Source organism: Arvicola amphibius, chromosome 5, assembly GCF_903992535.2.
Source record: "Arvicola amphibius chromosome 5, mArvAmp1.2, whole genome shotgun sequence".
Taxonomy (NCBI): Eukaryota; Metazoa; Chordata; class Mammalia; order Rodentia; family Cricetidae; genus Arvicola; species Arvicola amphibius.
The window spans coordinates 111,762,028-111,786,560 of NC_052051.1; the positions used below are offsets into that span (position 1 = coordinate 111,762,028).

Sequence of the window (24,533 nt, forward strand, 5' to 3'; positions counted from 1 at the left end):
GCGAGAGGAATCCGGTAACGAACAGCTACTAACTCCTGACAGTTGCTAACCCGGACCCACATTACTAGAGGTCAACCAGAAGCAGTCTCCCGGTTGTCTCCGCCCCCTTCGTTTTCTGATTGGCCGGACGAGATCAGCGCGCAATTTAAAACATTGTACGAGGAACAAAGCTGCGCCTCGTGGGCGGAGTTGGGCTCTCCGCTAGGCAGAGCCTTGGTTCTGCTGCTGGGTGGAAACTGGGATCGGAGAAGCAGCGAGGTAGACCGTCTTCGGGTAAGTGCGCTTAGGCTGGAGCACGGTTTATCAGCTCTCGCCTGCGTGGCATAGTCCACAGAATGCCCCCGTGTCTTCTCTAATTTCCGAGTTCTCACCGTGATCTTTGGAGTGAGGTTGGAAAAGTACCTTAGGGATCCTGAAGCACACCTGCACTGCTAGGCCTATGGGGAACGCTAGATATCTCTCGGTGCCAAGTCGCCGTCAGAAATGCAGCCTCGGGCTGGATTATTTTTCTCACTCTCTTCCCCTTGACTGATAATGCTATATAGTCGCGACGGAATGTCCTGGGCAAGGTTATTCCACTCACCAGGGAATTGTTTCTAACCTACAGGTTAGGAGTTTCTGTGCATTAATGCTCTTCGACCCATTTACTCTTGTTTGTTTGTTTGTGGTTTTTTTCTTTTAGACGTTGGCTGACTCTCTTGCTATGTCTCACGGGATCCTTTCTCCGCCAGCGGGCTTACTGTCCGATGAGGATGTTGTGGTCTCCCCCATGTTTGAATCCACAGCTGCAGATCTGATGTCTGTGGTTCGAAAGGACCTGTTGTCAGACTGCTCTGTCATCTCCACCTCTCAGGAGGACAAACAGGTAAAGGAGTTGAGTGGCTTAGGGGCAGAAAATGATATCCTCGGCTTAATAGTTCTTTATACAAGGTAGTATGAGATCAAAGACCGGTAATCCTGAAGAAGTGAAAAATCAATTAAAAATTAAGGGCAAAGCTGGGCTTTGTGGATCTCTGAGGGCAGCCTGGTCTACATAGTAAGGTAGTGCCAGGACTACACGGAGAAACCCTGTCTCCAAAAACCAAAACCAAAACAGAGGGCAAACAAGTGGAAAATAAAGTTTATATCCATAAGAGTATTATTGACATTATAGTCATGAAATACCCCATTGTTAAATCATAGGTACAAGGGTGTGAGAATGAATGTTTGCTATGTCCTAGGTTCAAATCTCAGGACTGCATACAATTGTTTGCACAGAACCATGGTGGCCTTAACTAGGTAGAATGGAATTCATGTTTTAGTAATTATCATAGCTGCCAAAGCTTTAGCCTTTCTTTTGTAGGCCAAAAATTTCTCAGTAATAGCTCTATTTATGTTTGGAGCCAAACTTTGTTGGAGAGGGGCTGCCCTGTGCTTGGCAAGATGTTTAGTGGCATTTCTGGCCTCTAGCCACTAGATGCAGTATCTCTTCACTAACTAGAACTCAGTGTTCTTGGGAATGGAGAGACTTCCCTAAATATCTGCTGAGTAAATGGAGTGATTGCTATTTAATTTCGTCCTTCAGAACTTTGTTCATGATCTCCTAATTACTATGATGAAATTGGGTCTTGGATTCAGGCATGTCTACTCTTAGTTGTTACTCTTGGATGTATGTTTTGTATGTATGTATATGGTGATGGGGATGTAGAAGTCAGAGGACAACTTCGGAGAGTCAGTTCTCTTCCATTCTTAGATGGATTTCTGTGGTTGAACTCAAGTTGGCAGGCTTGTTTAGCAAGCTGAGCCATCTTACTAACCCAATTTTCATTAAGACTGGGTTAAGAGCCCTTCTTGCCAGAGAACCTAAGTTAAATAAACAAAAACTGTTTATTCTGAAATAGTCTTTGTAATCAAGACTGGTTTTAAATTTCTGATTCCCCCATTTCTTCCTACTGGATGTTGGGATTACAAGCATGATGCCTGGTGCGTGCTGGTTTTCAAATATCAACCGATTCTAACACAGATCACTGGTATGGCAAGCCAGATTTGCAGGACAGTACTGAGACAGGGAAGGGTAACAAAGTTCATGTGCACTAGAATTATTGTGGAACCAAAGACAGTTGCACAGGGCTACTTAAGGTGGAATGAGGAATTGGTAGCATGCTTCCTAGGAACTGGGCTGTTTGCCCATTTGCTTAGAGGTTAACTCTGTGTCCTGGCTGGAATCTGTTACAGGCTCCATTTGAGGACACTGCAGAGAGGGTGAAAGTTTACCTTCGAATCAGACCCTTTTTAACTTCTGAGTTGGACCGACAGGAAGATGAGGTGAGGATAAGGTGAAATGGTATAGTCCAAAGAGGCTCTCTAGGAATGCTTCTTTACTGTGCTGACCTCTGCTTTCTACCTTCTCAGGGCTGTGTCCGTATTGAGAATACAGAAACTCTTATGCTACAAGCACCCAAAGACTCCTTTGCCTTGAAGAGCAATGAGAGGGGAATTGGTCAGGCCACCCACAAATTCACCTTTTCCCAGGTATGCAATACTGGTGTATGAACTAGACCCAACACTTGGGAAGTTTTGTTTTTTTTTTTTTTTTTTTGTTTTTTTTTTTTTAAAGATTTCTACCCGAGTGTGAGTTCTCTATATGTGTGCTATTGTGCTAATCAGTGTGTCAGGTACTTTTTTTGTACATTCATTCCTGCCGATGCTATCATCACCTCTTCCCTGATAAGCATACTGTGTCTCATAGTACAGTGAAGGTAATTTTGCTGACGAACAGCTGGAGTTCGGCAGGAAAACCTAGTTGAGCGGTACCCAGGGAAGGAATACACCTACTAGTCCTGAACAGGCAACAGGTGGCAGGTGAAGTATGGCCTCTGATAACAGGTCTGTTTCTAGATATTTGGGCCAGAAGTGGGCCAGGCGCCCTTCTTCAACCTGACTGTGAAGGAGATGGTAAAGGATGTACTCAAAGGGCAGAACTGGCTCATATACACATATGGAGTCACCAACTCAGGGAAGACGTACACAGTTCAAGGTAAGTAGTAAGCTTGAGCAGGGTTGTTAACCAGCATCTAATGGTTGTCTTTACCTTTTGATGCCCTGAGTTAAAGATATTATCTCTGATATTCTTCCAGGTACTACTAAGGATGGGGGGATCTTGCCCCGGTCCCTGGCTCTCATCTTTAATAGTCTCCAAGGCCAACTTCATCCGACACCTGATCTGAAGCCTTTGCTTTCCAGTGAGGTTATCTGGCTAGACAGCAAACAGATTCGCCAGGAGGAAATCAAGAAGCAATCCTTACTAACTGGAGGCCTCCACGAGGTAAAGTAGCAGTAAAGCTGGGACACAGGGTAGAGTTCAGGAAAGCTTTGTGCTGATCTTCTCTTTGCTTCTTCAGGAGGAGCTGTGCACCTCCTTGAAGAAACGTGTCCACACTGACAGTCGGATAGGCACCAGCACCAGCTCCGACAGTGGCATTGCTGGGCTCTCTTCCACCAGTCAGCTCAGCAGCAGTAGCCAGCTGGACGGTATGTACACGTGGGCTGTGCTGGGCAATGGTGGGGACCCACTCCCTACCCCAACAGCTCTAAGGGCTGAGATTACAACCTGAAATCCAATTTTTGAAGTTCCTATAGACCAAGGCAAGATGAACTGCTCGTGATTAATGACCTACACATTGATCTTTCTCACAGTGACAAGTCATTCGTGGGCACAGCCAGACACTGCCCCAGTACGTGTCCCAGCAGACACCCGCTTCTCTGTCTGGATCTCCTTCTTTGAGATCTACAATGAATTGCTCTATGACCTGTTAGAACCACCTAACCATCAGCATAAGAGACAGACACTGCGGCTGTGTGAGGATCAGAATGGCAATCCTTATGTGAAAGGTATACAGAGGTGAGGAGGTTGGTAGAAAGCCTGGAGGCATGTAGGGAAAAACGGGGGCTAAGTGTTCCCACCTCTTTCTTGGCCTCAGACCTCAACTGGATCCATGTTCGCGATGTTGAGGAAGCCTGGAAACTCCTGAAAGTGGGTCGCAAGAACCAGAGCTTTGCCAGCACCCACCTGAACCACAACTCTAGTCGCAGGTGAGCTGTGAGAATTAACTCTTTGCTGTGTCTAGGAAGCCTTAGCCCTCCGCCTGATCGTGGGCGACATGATAGTGATTTTTCTCTTCTCCTTTTCAGTCACAGCATCTTCTCCATCAGAATCTTGCATCTTCAGGGAGAAGGGGATATAGTGCCCAAGATCAGTGAGTAAGTTTTTCCACTTAGAAATTTAATCATCTTGGTCACCTGGTTGTAGGAGCAAAGGGTAATAATTCTCAAAGGAACTAGCTGTTCCCAGAATTATATAAGCTATGAGTTCCTTACATCAGGTCCTACACATTATTCCATCCAGACTGTCACTCTGTGATTTGGCTGGCTCAGAGCGCTGCAAAGATCAAAAGAGTGGCGAGCGGTTAAAGGAGGCAGGAAACATTAACACTTCTCTGCACACGCTGGGCCGCTGTATTGCTGCTCTGCGGCAAAATCAGCAGAACCGGTAAGCTGTGGGCTAGGATGGCCTGGGGCTTGGTGATTTGGTCAGTTCTACATCACCAGTAAGGATGGTGTTTGGAAGCCCTATTATGTTCACAGTGCTGTTTTTCTGATTCTGTGCAAGGTCAAAGCAGAACCTGATTCCTTTCCGCGACAGCAAGTTGACTCGTGTGTTCCAAGGCTTCTTCACAGGTCGAGGCCGTTCATGTATGATTGTCAATGTGAATCCCTGTGCATCTAACTATGATGAGACTCTTCACGTGGCCAAGTTCTCAGCCCTTGCCAGCCAGGTATGAAGCTATAGGCATGATGATTGTACTTAATCTGGACTGGCAACCTTAAGATAATTCTTAGAAATTGGTAAACGAGTCAATTAAGTTTTTCTTTTCCTTCTCTAGCTTGTGCATGCCCCACCTGTGCATCTGGGAATCCCATCCCTGCACTCATTCATCAAGGAGCATAGTCTTCAGGTATCTCCTGGCTTACAGAAAGGGGGCAAGACTGACTCAGACCTTGAGGACCATCCTGAAAATGAAGCTGACATCTCTATGTATGGCAAGGAGGTGAGAATACAAGAAGGCTCTAGGATAGCAGCCTGATGGCTACACGTTTTCCACGGGGTGCTCCAGATGGGTTCGGGCCTTTTACTGCAGAAGGATCGTAAGATCTCTGACAGGTGTGTTCTTCCTAGGAGCTGCTGCAGGTGGTGGAAGCCATGAAAACACTGCTTTTAAAAGAACGACAAGAAAAGCTACAGTTAGAGATGCAGCTCCGTGAGGAAATTTGCAACGAGATGGTGGAACAGATGCAGCAGCGGGAGCAGTGGTGCAGGTACTGCTGAGTGGCCCCTTCTAGTGAGTCACCTGTGAGAGGGGACAGTTTCACTCAGAATCCTCACTACCCTCTTCTGTCAGTGAGCATTTGGACAACCAGAAGGAACTACTGGAGGAAATGTATGAAGAGAAGCTGAAGATCCTCAAGGAATCACTGACAAGTTTCTACCAAGAAGAGATTCAGGTGAGTTTGCCCCATCCAGTCCCAACTGCCATGCAGACTTCTGTCATTTGGTTGTCTGAGGTGAACAAATTTTACTTATATTTAATTATTTATTGGTTGATTAATTTTGTGGGACTGGGTTTCTCTGTGTAACAGTCCTGGCTTTCCTGGAACTCTCTGTAGACTAGGCTGACCTCAAACCCATCTGCCTCTGCTTCCTGAGTGCTGGGATTAAAAGTGTGTGTACCTAAAATTTTATAAACTCTAGTAAGAACAGAAATAGAACTCATTTTTTCTTCAATTCTCTTAGTGCCTTGTAGTTAACTGAATTTAAATTCAGGGTCTAGCGTCAAGATTTATGTTCATTTATTCGGGCAGTGGCGCCATAGGCCTTTAATCCCAGTATAGCTAGGCAGATCTCAGTGAGTTTGAGGCCAGTCTGATCTACCAAGTAAATTCCAGGACAGAACTGTTACACAGAGAAACTCAAAAAACAAACAAACAAAAGAATGTTCATTTAATCAGGTCCTTTGGTTATTTCTCTGACCCTGGACATAATTGTGCTCTCTGCTTCCCTCTTAGGAGCGGGATGAAAAAATTGAAGAGCTAGAAACTCTGTTGCAGGAAGCCAAACAGCAACCAGTGGCTCGAGTGTCAGGGTCTGAACTGTCCCTACGGCGGTCACAAAGGCTGGCGGCCTCTGCCTCCACTCAGCAGCTCCAGGAAGCGAGAGCTAAACTAGAAAAATGCAAAGCAGAGCTCAACTCTGCCACTGAAGGTGAGGACAGAAGGCGGGAAGCTCGACAGTGGGAGTGGGTGAGGGAAGAGCTGGTACTCAAACTCAGTCCCTCTGACTCCAGCTCCAAGCTACATCTACCCACATCTCACTCCGACTGCTTGCTGCTGTTAAAGAGGTAAGCCCAAAGCTGAAAAGCCATAAATGTGTTTATATTCTGTGTTTCCCTCTCAGAGCCGAAGTTCCAGCAAATGTTGGAACCACCAGCCGTAGCCAAGCCCTTCACCATTGATGTGGATAAGAAGTTAGAGGAGGGCCAGAAGGTATGTAACCTTTCTGTTACCAAAGGTAATTTAAGTGAGAATGAGTTTTTTTGTTTTGTATTTGGGTTTGTATATGTGTCCCCTGAGGAATGGCTATTTCATTCAGAAAGCCAGCTTTTGTTTTTGCTTTACATTTATTTATTTGTGTGTGGTAATGTGGAAGCCACATGGGTTCCATGTGGGTTCCTGGGATTTAACATTTAACTCAGAATGTCAAGCTTGGGGGACAAGTGCCCTCACCAGCTAAGCCATCTCACCGGCCCCCAGCCTCCTTGAGTCTGTCATCAAATGGCTGCTGTGGTTGATTTTGGCCACACTCTGATTCCTACTCTTTCAGAATATAAGGATGCTAAGGATAGAGCTTCAGAAAATAGGACAGTCTCTCCAGTCAGCAGAAAGGGCCTGCTGTCACAGCACCGGGGCAGGAAAACTTCGCCAAGCCTTGACCAACTGCGATGACATCTTAATCAAACAGGTGAGGGGAGCCTAGATACTCTTCCCCCCACCCTCCCAGCCCCATCCATTGTCTCTGTGAGAAGGGAACTGAGAACAGAAGAGAAAGGTGTACTGGTGGAAAAGTGTCATAGTGGGGGTGGGACCCAGGGCTTCCTGCATGCACAGGCACTCTACCACTAAGCTATGACATTTCTCGTTGGTGTGTACTGATGCCAGAGATGAAATGTTTTTAGAAGATGATGGGGTCTCACTGTAGCTCTGGCTGGTCTACAAAGTAGAAATGTTCAATCTCTAACTCTTATGTTACTTAGAACCAGACCCTGGCTGAGCTACAGAATAACATGATGCTAGTGAAACTGGACCTTCAGAAAAAGACAGCCTGCATTGCTGAGCAGTATCACACCGTGCTAAAGCTCCAAGGCCAGGCTTCTGCTAAAAAGCGGTTGGGAACAAACCAGGAAAACCAGCAACCAAATCATCAACCCCCAGGAAAGAAACCATTCCTTCGAAACTTACTTCCCCGAACACCCACCTGTCAGAGCTCAACGGACAGTGGCCCTTACGCGCGGATCTTGCGCTCTCGGCACTCTCCTTTGCTCAGGTCTCCTTTTGGCAAAAAGTACTAAGGTTGTGGGGATGTTGTCCCCCTAAGGTTGGTGGGCTGCTCAACTTTTAAGTCTCTTTTATATATAAACTTTTAAGCCCCGTGTGTGTGTGTGTGTGTGTGTGTGTGTGTGTGTGTGTGTATCTCCTGAACTGTATCACGAATTATTGTATTATAATCACATATATAATCTCATTTTTCATGCACAAATATTATACTGAATAAAGACACTGTTTATGCTTTTATTTGGATTCCAAACTTAGAAAAATATAAAAAGGAGGACAGAAACTGATATAAATACCATCTGGTCTGTTGGACCCTTGGACAGGAACAGCAATGGGAACCAGCCTAAGGAGCACTACGAAATGAGTCAAATGGCAATACGTATTAAAAGGTTTTGTTTTGTTGTTTGTTTGTTTGGGTTTTTTTTTTCAAGACAGGTCTTACTATATAGCTCAGACTGGCCTGGAACTTGCTGTGTAGACAGCTAGTCTCAAAACATCCACCTGCCTTTGTCTTCAAATGCTAGGATTAAAGATGTGCACCACCATGCACAGCTAAAATTTCAAAAGTAAGAGGGGAATAAGAATATTCTGAGCACAAGAGAAGGAGGGTACATCTTAAACACAGAATGATCGCTAGCATCATATAGCACAAACATCAGTGTGTTTGAAACTACAAGAACATAGGATGATTCCCTCAAGCTTGCAGACAAGGTTGAAAACAAAGTATTCTTTGGAGAGAAAAGAAAAAAATTACATCAAGCATTAACTAAAAGATACCAGCATGAATTTTAATATCTGAAATAAAAAAGGTACTTTTGTCCACAAAGTTATCTGTAATCTGGTCTCGTGTTGACTTTTATCAGGGTATAGCTAATGCTGTGGCCATCCTGGCCCTCCATATGAGCTACAGTTCATGCTCACAGACTTCCACTTGAAAGGTTTTAGAAGACTCCCTTCGAAAGCTGTCTCCCAAAGATCATATGAATAGCTACACTCTAACCCTAATCTCTGACATCAGAGACCATACTGCAAGGTGAAGGTCATTCTAGCCAGGCCTCACAGCACACACCTATAATCCCATCGTAGGCTACGCAGAGAAACCCTGTCAACACCTGACCTCACTACATTAGAAGACAAGCAGGATAGTCTTTACTCCCCCCCTGCCTATCCCACTCCAGCAGCATTAAACCTTGTTTCTGTAGCATCACTTATGGTAAAGTGCTGTAAAAGGGATTTTTGGAGGTGGGGCGGGCCAAGACCTGCTATTCTGAATAGAAGGGAGAAGTGCTGGCTGACAGAAGGCAGACAGTACCTGTCCTCCATCATGTTTCTGACTACCTCTGAAGGTGATTCCATAGGCTGTCCCCAAGGCTGTTTCTATCTGTAGAAATGAGAAGAGCATAGGTCCTTGGGAGAAGAGACGTGGCTGCTCTTTACCGGAGGTAAGGCTTGAATACTGGTCTAGCAGTGCGCTGCCTCAAGAGCTGTCAGCTACGGCGTGACCGAAGACAGGTTGAGTGGAGAAACTCTGCGTGTAGGTGTGTTGTTTGCAGACAGTGAGGCAGGGAGGAAAAAGGTACCAGGCGTGTCAGTGCTTGGCGTCTCCCCTTGGTTCCGCAGCTGTAGGATCTGGCGGAGCAAGGCCTTACCTTCTTCCCGCGTCTGAAACAAAGTCACAGCTGTTTCAAAATGTGTTCAATGCTATTCTCAAAAGCTGGTTTTAAAACTACTGTTTAGAACATTCCTTTACAAATAAAAGGAGTCTTGTTCCCTCAAAAAAAAAAAAAAAAAAAAAAAGGAAGTGCTCAATGGATGACTCCCTGACTCCCACAAGTCAAAGTAAGCTTCCCGGCACACCACGTAAAGACAACATGTTTTGGCCTGAAACCCAAACCTTTTAGAATCCAATACTTACATCATTGAATGCACAGCACTTCTGGGCACAAGTTGAAGCTTCATCCCACAACTTGCATTTAAAATAGTACTGGGCCAGGTAGCGGAAGGCTGTGCTCTCCTCCAAGTGCTCCACTACTTCCTAGATAAGGAAAGCAAGCATGACTGAGGTGACAAGAACCCGTCAGTGACACAGCTTTCATGCTCTGACACATACCCCACACGAATAGATATCTTGGATGTATTTGATGTAACACTGGGCAGCCTGCTCTGACTCAGTCAACTGTTCATGAAGCCTACAAAAGAAATTGGGCTTTAAATAAAAGACCACAAAGCAAGTCAGATATTAAAAAGGCATAAATAAAACCTGAAATGACATACAAACAAGTAAATTTTAACATAACATGTTGAGACCCAGAATACAATCTGCCTAATGAGTAGTTACTATGGTGCATGGCTTCAATCTACCAGCACTAGGAAGGCAGAGATGGGGGATCTCTGTTAGTTAAAGCCCAGCCTGGTCTACAGTGCAGTTCCAGGATAGCCAGGGCTACACAAAAAGTGCTACATAGTAAGACCTTGCCTGAAAAAAAAAAAAAAGTTACTTAAGGGCCAGGTGAGCTGGCTTAGCAGCTGAAGGCACTTGAAGCAAAGCCTGATACCCAAGCTCAGTTCCCGGGGCCCAAACAATGGTAGGCGTAAACTGACTTCCACAAGGTGTCCCCCAACATCCACATGCACATACCACATACATATACACAAAATTTAAAAAACTTTTTAAAGAGTAGTTGACTTAAACTGATAATTGGATAATATACCCTTGCAAAAATTTCCTGCTAACACTAGTAAGAATGAAAGCGATAGCCAACAGCTGACTACTTCTAAGCAATTCTCCCATGCACACAGGCCCTGATGCATGCTAGGCGAGTCCTCGACCACTCAACTACACTTCTAGTCCACTCTGATCTTTTTCAGTTCATTTTTCATCTCTTGCCTAATAGGAAATCTATTCCAATTCAAGGTGAAGTGGAACTCTGTAGAGTCAAGAGGCTAAAGCCAGAATATAACTTCATGCCTAGCATGTATAAGGTCCTGGGTTCATCTACAACATAGAGAAAAGAGCCGTGAGCAACTGCAGAACCAGTGTCCCACACCCCGCTCCGCGCCCACACTCATATGATACAACCTCAGGAAAACCAACACAAGTATCAGAAACCTTCCACTCACTTTGCCAGCTTCACGAGAGCCATCTTCTCCACATCTCCCACAGCATATGCTCTCCAGTAGCACTGTCGAGGAATAGACTGGTCACTTCTGACTACTGCCCATGTGGAACAACTAGTCACATAAACACAGGCTTACACAATACAGAGTGTTTTTCCTGTTACATAGGTCCAGGCTATACATGTAGACATCCACACTGATAATCTCAGCCTACATTTCTTTTACCCTATGCACCTACAAAATATTCAGACTTTGCTAAACACAGATCAGAATACGTGTGGGGGGGGGGGGTACTACAGCACTGTATAGCTCAATGTCCTTCTGAACAACAGATTTCTGCTCAAATTCTCCAGGCTGAAATTTGAGGTACCTTTTTGGCTTCCACTAGTTGATTGAGCTTCTCATAACATTCTCCTAAGGCAACCAGCATACGAGAATCATTGGGACTATGAAAAAGGGTAACAAACAGTCAGAGCAAAGACTACCAAAACCTCAAGTCATCACTTGAAAGCTTAGTCTCTACTATTTCACACTATTCCCAGTCTATGCAAGGACTGTTCTTCAGTCAATGCTTCATTTAATTACATTACTTTGTGTTTATAATTTATTCCATAAACCCACTAGTAGAGAAACTAAGTAAAAATGACCAGACCCACACCCTTTAGTTCTGAGAGAGAGAGAGAGAGAGAGAGAGAGAGAGAGAGAGAGAGAGAGAGAGAGAGAGAGAGAGTTGGTATCATATCAACCCTTTCCACACTGTCAAGAAACTTACCGCAGCTGGTGGGCCCGTCTATAATAATAAAGGCAATAAAATGGCATCTTAAGGATTTCATAGGTCTGTCCAAGGCCATACCAAGCTCTGTAGTCTCTCTTGTTGACCTCAATGGCATGTCTAAGAAATAGACAAAACAGACAGAAACATGGCAAAAGAATTAAGGTTAGCAACACATAGGCTTAGCGGAGGCTCCTTTTGTTCCACTCACACCTCCAACCCAACTGGACACTCACCGGTAAGCCTGAATAGCAGCAGAGGTGTTTTTCATTTCCATGTACTCATGCCCCATCAACGTCCAGGCCCCGAGATACCTAGGGTTCAGCTTTAGAGCTCTCTGGAAATATAAGGCTGCTTTCTCATGCTGGGAGCGTAAGCTATAATAATTGCCTGATAAAGAAAAAACAAAATGATTCACAGTAAACACACACACACACACACACACACACACAAGTACACATAAATAAAAATAAAGGGGCAGGAGAGATGGTTCAGTGGCTTAAGAACGCTGGCTGCTCTTTCAGAGGACCTGAGTTCAATTCCCAAAACCCATGTGGCAGCTCACAACCATCTGTAACTCCAGTGCCAGGGGACATGATACTATCTTCTAGCCTCCTTTTGTACTAGGCATGACATACGTATATAAATACATATGGGCAAGCACTGATAAACATAAAAAAACCCTTAAAAATAAATTAACATAAACATAAAAAATTAAAAACTGTTCCCCTCATTTCTTTATTTTATCTTATACAGATATAGCACTTACATACATTTTGTAATATAAGAATTTTAAGCTGGGCAGTGGTGGCGCACGCCTTTAATCCCAGCACTCAGGAGGCAGAGGCAGGCATATCTCTGTGAGTTCAAGTCCAGCCTGGATAGGCTCTAAAACTACAGTGAAACCCTGTCTCGAAAAACAAAACAAAACAAAACAAAATTTAGGGCTAGGGGATCACAACATGAGAAACTGTATTAAAGGGTCACAGCACTAGGAAGGCTGAGAACCACTGTTATATATGGGATGAAAACACACTCAAACAAGTATAATAAAGAGGAAAAGCGCAACAACCAAAACAAAATTCCACAACCGCCCCCTTTGGTTGGATGCAGTGACCCCACTTAGGAGGGTGACCTAGAGCTGCAGGTCACCTTGGGCCACACAGTCAATTCCAGTCCAGGCTAGACTATAGGTTGAGACCTTACCTCAAAAATCAAAATAAAATTCCCCTTATGTATAAATTATATGTACACAATAAGCCAATCAAACATAGATTTCAATATATATTAACTTGCAGAGAACATGAGATATTGTTAAATAAAATAATGAAAATTTGAAGTTATTGTATAAAAGATTCCATTTTAGTAAGATAACAACAAAAATTCCTGGTATGTTTTTAAAATAGTTTTATTAGAAATTAATTATATTCACTGTTTCTACTCTATGTCTGATTATTTACGTTCAAACTCAATTTCATGTTCACCTAGAAGCTTTAAAGCAAAAGGATTTCATGCCCTCTATAAGAATATCTTTGCCACCAGGGAAAATGGTTCATGCCTTTAAACACAGTACTTAGGAGGCAGAGGCAGGAGGATGTTTCTGAGGTCTAGGTCAGCCTGGTCTACATAGTCAGTTCCAGGAAAGTCAGGGCTCTGTAGATGGACTATGTCTTTAAAAAAAAACAAAACAAAAAAAAAAAAACAAAGCGAGTACACCTACACCTGCAATCTCAATGCTCGAGAGCAGTCAGGAGGCTAAGGTCACCCACAGTCACACAGTGAATTGTAGATATGGATCCTGTCTGGAAAACAACCAAATACTAGCTGGGCGGGGTAGCACATGCCTGTGAGCTTGGCCTCTGGGAGGTGGTAGAATCAGCAGTTCAGGGTCATCCTCCACTGGTTTTCCAAGCTGAAGCAGGATGAAGCTAACTCCAAAGGGAGTTCTTGGAGCGGCGCCTCAGCAGCTAGGCTAAGGGTGCACACTCATTAGAGGGCGCCTGTGTCGTGAGGCCCAGAATGATCTGACACATATAGACTCTGTGGGCACCTGCCCTCACAGGCCAAGGCGTGAGCACAAACAGAAGCAGAAAAACCACCATGAGTTACAAGCCAGTAAGGGCTAAAAGGTCCTAGGTCATTCTGGGCTAGGGTGAGAGATCCTCTTTCAAAACACCTCTAGGATGGGGCTCATCAGTTCAGAGCACTGCTGTACCAAAGGACCTAAATTCAATGTCCAGCACCCACATGGCTGCTCACAACTGCCTATAATTCCAGGTCCAAGGACCAAGCCCTCTTCTGGTCTCTACAGAAACCAGGTATACACATGGTACATATATATACATGCAAGCAAAACATCTACACACATAAAATTTAAAATTAAAAACAGAAAAAAAATAGCTGCATGGTGGTGGTGCTCGCCTTTAATCCCAGCACTACGCCCTCCTCCCCCGTGACCCACTTCCTCCAGTGGGGTTCACTGTCCTGAAAGTTATAGAACTAAAAGAACTATAATTTTCAGAACAATGGTGGTGGCGCACGCCTTTAATCCCAGCAGCTCGGAGGCAGAGGCAGGCAGATCTCTGTGAGTCCAAGGCCAACCTGGTCTACACAGCAATTTCCAGCGCTACATATAGAGACTTTGTCTCAACAAAGAGATGGGGGGGGAGATCTTAAAAGAAAAAAGTAGCCAACTCTCACCAATTACACAGCACGTTTCTACTCGGTATTTATCAATTTCACAGAGGTTATGTGCCAGATAACTCAATTCAGACTTCATACTCTGGGAAGAAAGAGGAAGATCATGTGAGCCTGATGAAACACCCAGAAGGTGTTAATTCTTTAGCTAATGCAAACATGATATCTAATCCAGGAGCTTCATCAAGCTCAATCAAGAGGAACAAATTACCCTGACATAAAGAAGATTGGAGAATGTGTCCATGTTTTCAATCCTGTAAGGATCTTGTTTCCTCAGCTCATTAAAAATAGAAAGGGCTTTGTCGATATCTGAAAAAAAAAAAAAAAAAAAAAAGAAGGCAGAGTTCAAAGCCCAACTAACTGCAGCCTGAGTCTGTGGGCACTCCAGCACCCTTGTTCACTCACCTCTGATATTGTGATAGGCAACTGCAATCTGGGAAACAATGTATGAGCTCTTGGAGAAGCCCACATCAATGAGATGCTGATACTTCTGCAGGGCCTCCTCTATCAGCTGCAACTCTGTGTATATATGAGCCAGGAAGAATTCTTTCATCCAGGTGTCAGGCAAAGACAGGAACTTCAGCTAGCACCCGGAGAGAGGGACACACTTAGTATAATCTGGTCTTTCTCCCAAAACAACACTAAAGATCATTACGTTCCAAAAGGATTCATCACTAAAAATCTTAATAGAACATCTACAAATAAATACAGGGTAATCCCACTGAATTTGACTTAGAAGCATAATTAGGAGAGAATGGCCCAGTAGGATAGACTTAAAGAAACAAAACCCACAAAACTTGAGAATAAGCAGAATCTAAATAGAATAGAGATAAGAGAGGAAACAGCATTCCAGGCAAGGGCTACAATAAGAGTACAGTGATTAAAACAAAGAAACTAGCTTTGTCTAAGGAAGCTTTGTGTCAAAAAAAGTAGACCCCATCACACACTAGAAAACAAGATAAGTTAAGAAACTACTGAAAATTTCTGCTCAAAGTGTTTTAAGATGTCTCCTTCTTGTAATTCCAGTACCCAGGAAGCTGAGACAGAAAGACAGCCATGAATCTGATGTCAGCCTAGTCTTAACAGAGAGATCATCTTTTTAAGCGGTGGTGGTGCATGCCTTTAATCCCAGCACTTGGGAGGCAGACACAGGCGATTCTCTGTAAGTTTGAAGCCAGCCTGATCTACAGAGTAAGTCCTAAGACAGGCTCCAGAGCTACTGAGAAATCCTGTCTCGAAAAACCAAAAAAAGGGGGGGGGGGCTATGTGTGGTGGTGCACATTTTTAATCCTAGCACCACTCAGGAGGATCGTGGCGAGTTCAAGGCCAGCCTGAACTACACAGCAAATTCCAGTACAGCAGACCTACTCTGAGAAACCCTGTCTCTTCCTTGGGAGGTAAAGTAAGAGGATCTCTGTGATATCCTGGTCTACATAGAGAGCTCAGGTCAGCCAGGCTACATAAAGGGATCACTCTGAGGGGTGAGGGTGCTCTTGCAGCAGACCTGGGTTCTGTCCCAACACCCACAGGGTGGCTCACAGGTTCCTATAATTCCAGAGATTCAGATGCTTTCTTCTGACTTCCTTGGGCACCATGCACACATACTGTGCACATACATGCACCCAGGCAAATACCTGTACATATAAAACTAAATAAATCTTTTTTAAACACTCTTTATAAAGGAATTTTAGAAACTGGATAACTTAGAAATGGAAGAGTGTTGTAAGCCAGAAGCTAGAGAGAAAGTATCTATTATTAATTAAGTAATCCGGATCTGAGATGCTAAGAGAGGTGACAAGCAACCAAGAGAAAGATTTCCATAGAAAAGCAAACACAGCACCGCTTTATCCCAGCAAAGAGGGACAGGAGAAAAGGAGGTGACAGACTAGATGTCTTGGACTTACGATGCAAGTCAGTGGTGGAGAGCTTTCTCATTCTCAGCTCAGGGAAGGATCTAGAATTAATGCCTACTATGTCCAGAACCAATAGGAACCACCCCTACACAAACTTAGGGTATCTTGAGTAGTGACAGTAATAATGATCAAGCTGGAAGGAAGAAAAAATCTGATAGGAAAAAGAAGAGAGAGGGCTAGAGAAATGGCTCAGAGGTTAAGAGCACTGATTGCTCTTCCTGAGGTCCTGAGTTCAATTCCCAGCAACCGCATGGTGGCTCACAACCATCTGTAATGAGATCTGGTGCCCTCTTCTGGCGAGTAGGCATACATGCAGATAGAACACTGTATACATAATAAATAAAAAGAAAAAAAAGAGATTCTGATATGCAAGATGAAAAAATTGCTTTTGCATAATTTTATTTCAAGGGAAGCCTCATGTAGGGAGAATACAAATAAAGATACATTTTCAGACACTGACTTAGCAGTACAAACCATTGTTGGGGGAACAGAAGAATGTACCCACCTTTAGTTTTTGTAGTTTTTAAAACAAGGTCTTAATCCTGGCTGGCCTGGAATTCAATACACAGATAAGGATGCCTTGAACTATCCTTACAGACCCAGGTGCTGGGATTAAAGGCGCTCACCACCATGCCTGGTCTACCTTTAGCAATTTAGGAGCAACAAAAGGAAGTGTGTTCTTCTATCAACTACTAAAGGACAAAATGAATACTAAACAAAATTCACAGACAGAAACTAATAAAAAAGATTTCAGGGCAGGGCATAAAGGCACATACCTTTAATCCCAGCACACGGGAGACAGAGGCAGCCTGGTCTACACCGAGTTTCAGGATAGCCAGGGTTACATAGAGAGCCTCTGTCTCAAACAAACAAAAAGCCAGGCATGAGAGTACACACCTGTGCTGCCAGGGAGGTAGGTACGTGAAGGCAGAAGAACCACCAGGTTAAATAAACCCAAGCTACCTAGCAAGTTCCCACAAACAGAACAGTGGAGGGGCTGGGGAACTGCAAAGAGCCAGCTCTGAACCACGTTCACAGTGAGAGCACGTTCTCCCCAATACTACCAGGCTACCGTTTCCCTATGAAGCTCATGTCCACTCACCATCTCTTTGTCTGTAATCAGGTTACACAGCTCCAACCAGGCTCCCCAGTGCAAAGGCAAAACATGGGTAGCCTCCACAAACACATCAATGGCCTCTTTCACCAAGTCCAGTTTCCGAAGCACCACCCCATACCTGGGAGAGAAAGTCAGAGCCACCAGGGAGGTTAAAGCCTGAGAATGTCTCCTCCCTTCTCCTCTCCTCAAGGGGCAAACACACTGCTGAAAGCGCCAACCCTGGTAACACTCACAGGTAAAGGCCGAACCCATCGAGTCCCCGGGCCTGGTGCTTCCTGCTGAGCTCCACTCTCAGCTCTCGGAGAGCCTCGTTTTTCACCTGTCCTTTTTCTAGGGGTCCTAGGAGAGAAAGAACTTTTCATCCTCAAACACACACATATATTTCTGTTACCATCAACCAAAATTATCCCTGCAACCCCTCACACAACCCATTTACTCGAGATGATGGCTGGTGTGCAGCCATAGGTTATCAATGTTTACAAATCACAAGTTTTGATTAAAGCTGAATTGTTCACCTTAGGTTGCAGAAAACAAGTATGGGTTAAGGGAAGCAGCAAGCAAGAGGTGGAGCTGGGTGGACAGCCCGAAGCTGAGGTAAATATGAGCCATGGAGTCTACTTATGGTCCCTGCAATAGCCCATATGGCATCTAAGTATGCAGACAGGAAAAGAAAAACACATACCTAGGCTATCAACTGTCTCGTCATCCTTCTTTTTCTCTCCAGACTGTAAGAGAGGGGGAGAATCAATAAACAGGTTTCTCACCTTATTCTAAATGCTTCCTAAAAGCAGCAGCCTGACTCTATCTACAAGGCTAACTAAAGTCTTCACAAAATAACACTTGCCTTATAAACAACCATTCATTCAGGTGTTCCCACTGGCTAAATGTGGAGTACACTGAGCACCAAAGACTTAAATGATGAATTATAGACAGTTAAAAATATGAGAATCCATCAGAGCGGTGGTGGCACACGCCTTTAATCCCAGCACTCAGGAGGCAGAGGCAGGTGGATCTCTGTGAGTTCAAGGCCAGCCTGGTCTATGGAATGAGTTCCAAAATGTTTAAGGCAACACACAGAAACACAGTCTTGGAAGGAAAGAAACAAAAAAGAAAGAAAGAGAGAGAGAGAGAGAGAGAGAGAGAGAGAGAACCAAAGAAAGGCTGTATGTGGTAGTACAAGCCTGTAAACCTGGCACCCGGAAGAGGTACAGGCAGGACAACGGTTCCAGGGCAGCCTGGGCTGTGTTACACAGTAGGACAGTATCCAAGACAATTCCAAATACAATATTAATTTTACTTACATTGTCATTTCTTATTTATTTAGGTTTTCTGAGGCAGGTTCTCACTATTATAGCCATAGCTGACCTGAACTTTCCAATACAGAGCAGGAGGTTTTGAAGTAGGAGACCCCCTGCCTCTGCCTCCTGAGTGCTGGGATTACAAGTGTGTGCTGCCACACAAGGCTGCACTGCCTCCTGAGTGCTGGGATCACAGCGTGTGCTGCCACACAGGCTGCACTGTCCTTTTTATCAAAACTTTAACAAAGTAACAAATACACTACAAATAAGTGTTAAGTGAGTTTATAAAACTTTAAATCAACTGAGACTTTTTTTTTAACTCAATTGTAAAATTTTTAGGGTGGGGGTTCCTTTATTTTTTTGTTTTTTGTTTGTTTACTGAGACAGAATCATACTATGTAGCGCAAACTGTTCTCAAACTCTTATTCCTTCTGCGTTGGCATTCCAAGTACTAGGATTCTACATGTGTACCATCATGTCCTGCTTTCAGGCCTTTTGTTTTGAGTTAGGATCTCTACCACTACCTGGCCTGGAACTCACTACGTCACTGTGCAGACCAAGATAGCCTTGAACTTGCTGGGATCCTTAGCTCTCTGCATCTAGAATATGGAGATTATAGACACCACCACACCCTACCAATTCTTAAGCAGTAGTATCAATACAATAACACAAAGAAAACAGTCATCCTGTTAGTAATATCCTACCTACATTTTTTATGTTGTTATTTTTTTAAACTTTGTTACTCTTTTTTTTTTTTTTAAGACTTTGTGTAGCCCTAGTCTGCTAGAAATTCACAAAGATCCACCTGCCTCTGGCTCCCAAGTGCTAGAATTAAAGGTATGCACCACCAGGCCTGGCTTTCATTATTATTATTATTATTATTATTATTATTATTATTATTATCATTATCATCATCATCATCATCATTATTATCATTACTGCAATATTGTCATTTAGCATATTCACTTGGTGACCTACTACCTAGGTATTTAAAAATTAAATTTTTTCAAGGTTGGAAAAATGACTCAGTGGTCAAGAGCACTGGCTGCTCTTCCAGATGGCCTAGATCCAAATCCCAGCATACACATAGCAGCTCTTAACCATCTTAATTCCTCTTCAGGCCTCTGCTTGTATCAAGCCCACCCATGACACACATACATATATATATATACACACACACATACATACATATACACATATGTATATATAATTTATTTTTAATTAAAATTTTTCCTCTTGGTTCTAAATACAGATGTTTCACTAAAGGCAGAATAACACCTTAAAGTGAACCTCACCAGGTATCTGGAATACATATACAGGAAATAGGCTTTCTTGCTATTGCAGCCATGCAGGAAATGTGCTGCCCGATCATACTCTTTAACATCAAAGTAGGCCTTGGCCAGGGTGTAGGCATCCACATCCTGGGCATCCTCCTAGAAGAAACAAGGTTGTGTGAGTGGGTAAGACTAAGACAGCCAAAGTTCACCTTAAAAAGCATATTCATTAATTTCAAGATATAGGAAAAGATTAACTATTTCTCCTCCCCCAAAATATGCAAATACATGCATTTATACAGTAGTTTTTAATACGTGTATCACCTGTAAAGGCAAAGAACTTTTTTTCCAAAGTATTTTTTTTTAAATAAAATCCCAGCACTCGGGAGGCAGAGGCAGGCAGATCTCTGTGACTTCAAACCAAGCACGGACTATAGACTGAGATTCAGGACAGCCAATGCTATATAATGACATTCTGTCTCAGAAAGAAAGAAAGGAAGGAAGGAAGGAAGGAAGGAAGGAAGGAAGGAAGGAAGGAAGGAAGGAAGGAGAGGGAGGGAGGGAGGGAGAGAGGGAGGGAGGAAGAAAGGAAGGAAGGAAGGTAGATAGGATGGGGTCTGGGGGATTGGCTCAATGAGTAAAGTATCTGCCACACACACATTATGACCTGAATTTGCATTCCCAGAGCTCACACAAACACCAGACATAGCAGCCTACACCTGTAACCCCAGGGTATGCCTATAATCCCAATACTTAGGAGTTAGAAGCAGGAAGATGAATTCAAGGTTATCCTCAGCTTTACAGCAAGTCTCAAGACAACCTGGGCAACAAGAGGCCCCATGTCACAAGAGAAGAGGGGAGGAAGTCAAAAGGAACAAAAAGAAAAGGGGATAGGCAGGGAGAAGAGAAAACGGTATCTTGAGGGGAGTAAAAAAGGTCATTCTCATTATTATAATGGTGAATATGCCTGCTTGTCACACACAAGTCTGGGTTTGTTGGGGCCAGCAAGATGACTCAGATGGTTAAGAACACTTGCCACCAAGCCTGAAAACCTGAGTCAATTCCCAGGACCCACACAGTAGGAGAACCAACCCCTGCAGGCTATGGAATAATCCTTCTGTACACTGTGTGAATATGTTACTATAATTGGTTTAATAAACAAGCTGACTGGCCAATAGCTAAACAGGATAAAATTAGGTGGGAAAGTCAAAATGAGAATGATGAGATGAGGAAGGGTGGAGTTAAGAGAAGTCGCCAGCCAGTTGGACAATGAGTCAAGACATTCAAAATATGATAAGAGGTAAAAGCCAAGAGCCTTGGGGTAGCATTAGACTAATAGAAATGGGTTAAGTTGTGAGTGCTAGTTAGTAACAAGTCTGAGCTATTGGCCAAGCATTTATCATTTATATTAAGCCTATGAGTGATTATTTGAGAGTGGCTGCAGGACAGGAAAACTGCATCTACTCCTGCAGGCTATCTTCTGACCTCCATATATGTGCCATGGCATGCACTCACGTGTGTGTGTACATATACACACACACTATATATATATATATATATATGTATGTAAATCATAATGAAATTCATCCAGGGCAGATATGGTGCTCATAATCTCAGCACTCAGTAGGCAGAGGAAAGAGGATCACTAAAAGCCCAAGTCCAAGCTGGTGTATATATTAAGTCTGAGACCAGCAAATACTACCAAAATGGTTATGCAAAACTGTATAAACATACACACATAAAATAATATTCCATGCACCTATGTAACTCAGAAAATTTTACTACTTGGACTATATGGTCTTTAAATTTGGAAGCAGCAAGATGACTCAATGGGTAAAGGAGCCTGGCACCAAGTCTGAAAACATGAATTTGATGCCAAGAACCCACATAGTAGAAGGAGAGAACCAACTCCCAAAAGTCATCTTCTGATCAATACATGACATGGTAGTACACACCTTGAATCCCAACAATCGAGAGGCAAAGGCAGGCAGATCTCTGTGAGCTCCGAGGCCAGCCTGGGTGTCTCCAGGTTACTGCTGCTGTGATGGAACACCGAAGGGTTTATCTCACTGACAGTTCCCTATCATCAAAGCAGTGAGGGAAGGAACTCAAGAACTCAAGCAGGGCAGAACATAGAGGCAGGTGCTGCTTACTGGCTTGCCCATCGTGCTTCCTTACAGAACCCACGACTACCAGCCCAGGGATGGCACACTCACAATGGACTGGACCCTCCCACATCGAGTTGACATTAAACTGTCCAGCACACAAGGCTACATAATGAGACCTAGTCTCAAAAAATGCCCCTCAGTGAGATCCCATTTCAAAACAAAGAGTGGGGCTGGAGGGATGGCTCAGTGGGTATGAGGACTGGCGGCTACTCCTGCAGAGGGCCTGAGTCTGGATCTCGGCACCCACGAGGCAGCTTAATGGGGATCTGACGCCATCTGCTGACTTCCATAGGCACCAGGCACTAATGTGCTGTGCATGTGCGTGCCTCAATACCCCAAGTGTTGCGATAACAGGCATAAGCCACCACACCCAGCTGCAGAAAGCTTGCCACCTGCCAACATTGATGGTTTTAGTGGAGAACATGCCTGAAATACAGAAGAAAACCTTCTTGCAAGTCGCCTGCACTCTACCTCCTGCTGCTAATGAGAATGGTTAATTTTACTGAACCCTATGTGCCTAGAACACTTTCGGAGGAGGGGGCTGAGACAGGGTTTCTCTGTGTAGCCTTGGCTGTCCTGGAACTTGCTCTGTAGACCAGGCTGTCCTCAAACGCAGAGACCTGCCTACCTCTGCCTCCTGAGTGGGGTTAAAAGCATGTGATAGACTCTTAATCAATTTCCAGCGAAGAGCTACAGTGTGGAAGAATGATTTTATTCTATTGCAAAAACTTTATTTCATGTTTCTTATTAGCATTGTCCGGGTTGACCTCACACCCTAAAGGCTCCAGGGGTTGGTTTTGTTTTGTTTTCTGTGTGTGAGTGGTTTGCCTGCATGTGTCTGCGCACCTCATGCATGCCTGGTGCCGTCCCACGCCAAAGATCTCCCCGGAACTTTGTTACAGGTAACTTGTTAGCTGCCTCTGTGGATACTAGGAATCAAATCCAGCTCTTCTTGGAGAGAAGCAAGTGCTGTTAATTGATGAGCCATCTCTCCAGGCCAAGGATGAATTTTTTTAAGAAAGATTTCTTTTTCTTTATGTGTATGCATGTGTATCCATATACCGCATAGATGTGTGTACCCGTGGAGAACACGGTGTGGGATCCCCTGAAGAGCTGGAGTTGCAAGAGATTTTGAGACGCCTGATGAGGGTGCTGGAAATCGAACAGAGGTTCTTAACCATTGAGCCATCCCTTCAACCCCATCAAGGCTGAAATCTCAAATAATTGTTTACCAATTCTCCCCAGCTTAAGTAACAGCACAGACTACATCTTCCAAGGCACAAGCAACCCCCACACATGAACTCGCTCGTATGGCCCAGTTCAAACGCTAGTGTTTCAGCTACATCTTTCCACCGAGCAACGAACGGGCTCTCCTCCAGTGACAGGGCGCTGAGGACCTCTTGGGCCGCATCCCTCTGTGGCTAGGGAACGCCACTGTAACGACGTCCTTACCTCTGTAAGAGGCGGCGGCGGCTGCAGCTCGGACAAAGGCAAGGCGGGCAGAGAGAAGGCCAACTCCGCGGACCTGGAACACCACGCAAACTAAATCAGCCACGCGAGCTGCCCCCCCGAGGCCGAGATCCAGCACCGCCCCATCCGACAGCGACCTCTCACCATTTGCTGCTGTGAAGCAGGCCCCGCTCCCGAGTGAGCCCCGCGATGAGCAGCAGCTGCTTCTTAATTTCTCGCAAGTCTGAGAAATCCGCACTAGGGGACACGCCCGGTACCGCGGCTCCCGCCGCGGCAACAGAGACTACCGAGGTACTCGCAGCCATTTTCCTCCCCCGGCCGCTCCAGCCAATCAGCGTCGACAATAATTGCTCGGCAAAGCCGCAAAGGTCTGCCTCTCATTGGCTTAGCCTTGCTCCGAAACAACCAGTCACAAACCTTCTTCGTAATGGGCCGAAAAGGCACTGTGGGGCGGGGTGGGGAGAAAGAGACAATTACACCCTGATTGGCAAGAGATATTGAGGGAGGTAAATTAGAACTCGAAAGGGGAGATAAATAAAGGACTTGATGGGTGGGGGCCTGAGGTCTCGTAGCAAGAAAAGATGGAGAAGAGCGAGAGCTATGCACCTTAGCGGTTTTATCTTTAACGAAAGATGAAAGGGGTGTGGCTTATGGGAAGATTCTTTGCCTGGGGATGGCAATGATGGATGTATTTTGGAACGAATTCTCAGATTCCCCTGGGGCTTTTCCTTGAAGTATATTAAGATGCACTACCCCGCGTGGAAAATCATTCCTATTTATCACCCTCCGTTTTGACCCAACAGGGAAAAAGCAGTCAATATTGATTGAGAGGTTACCTGATGAAGTGTTGTGTACTTCTACAAATATAATCTGATTAAATTCTAAAAGCAGAGCTATGGTATTTCTATCCTTCTGTCGCCACAGTTTTATAGATAAGAAAACAATATCAGGCTCGGGAAAATTTTTCAATTATAAACTAGATACTCTTAACTATCACATGCAGAGTGCTGTAGGGATAAATCTTGCCCTGGTTCAATCCTTAGCACCCCCCACCCCAAATTAC

The 24,533-nt window shown here is 44.3% G+C and overlaps 2 protein-coding genes across 2 annotated transcripts; one reads left to right on the plus strand and one right to left on the minus strand.

Moving 5' to 3' along the window:
• Positions 1-200: 200 nt before the first annotated feature.
• Positions 201-7,987, plus strand: Kif20a (kinesin family member 20A). The gene is made up of 19 exons (XM_038331289.1): positions 201-273; positions 683-865; positions 2,215-2,304; positions 2,392-2,511; positions 2,878-3,016; positions 3,117-3,304; positions 3,381-3,510; positions 3,676-3,870; positions 3,960-4,071; positions 4,171-4,239; positions 4,385-4,528; positions 4,649-4,814; positions 4,923-5,087; positions 5,216-5,355; positions 5,439-5,541; positions 6,103-6,298; positions 6,491-6,579; positions 6,917-7,054; positions 7,347-7,987. The coding sequence occupies exons 2-19, from the start codon at positions 704-706 to the stop codon at positions 7,659-7,661; spliced, it is 2,661 nt and encodes an 886-aa protein (XP_038187217.1). The 5' UTR covers positions 201-273; positions 683-703; the 3' UTR covers positions 7,662-7,987.
• On the minus strand, positions 7,868-23,781 carry Cdc23 (cell division cycle 23). The gene is made up of 16 exons (XM_038331290.2): positions 23,615-23,781; positions 23,453-23,525; positions 19,854-19,991; positions 17,943-17,985; positions 17,494-17,599; positions 17,246-17,378; positions 14,636-14,813; positions 14,442-14,539; positions 14,234-14,315; positions 11,770-11,923; positions 11,534-11,653; positions 11,132-11,207; positions 10,765-10,826; positions 9,755-9,833; positions 9,560-9,679; positions 7,868-9,306 (listed from the first exon to the last, which is right to left on the minus strand). The coding sequence occupies exons 1-16, from the start codon at positions 23,773-23,775 to the stop codon at positions 9,136-9,138; spliced, it is 1,794 nt and encodes a 597-aa protein (XP_038187218.1). The 5' UTR covers positions 23,776-23,781; the 3' UTR covers positions 7,868-9,135.
• Positions 23,782-24,533: the final 752 nt, after the last annotated feature.

Excerpts from the sequence above, each read along its gene's own strand:
- Kif20a (XM_038331289.1), top strand. The coding sequence starts at position 704 with ATGTCTCACGGGATCCTTTCTCCGCCAGCGGGCTTACTGTCCGATGAG. Across the intron at positions 3,305-3,380 it reads TAACTGGAGGCCTCCACGAG|GAGGAGCTGTGCACCTCCTT; the intron begins GTAAAGTAGCAG and ends TTGCTTCTTCAG. Across the intron at positions 3,871-3,959 it reads TGGCAATCCTTATGTGAAAG|ACCTCAACTGGATCCATGTT; the intron begins GTATACAGAGGT and ends TCTTGGCCTCAG.
- Cdc23 (XM_038331290.2), bottom strand. The coding sequence starts at position 23,775 with ATGGCTGCGAGTACCTCGGTAGTCTCTGTTGCCGCGGCGGGAGCCGCG. Across the intron at positions 11,654-11,769 it reads GCTGCTATTCAGGCTTACCG|ACATGCCATTGAGGTCAACA; the intron begins GTGAGTGTCCAG and ends TCTATTTCTTAG. Across the intron at positions 9,680-9,754 it reads AAGATATCTATTCGTGTGGG|GAAGTAGTGGAGCACTTGGA; the intron begins GTATGTGTCAGA and ends TTCCTTATCTAG.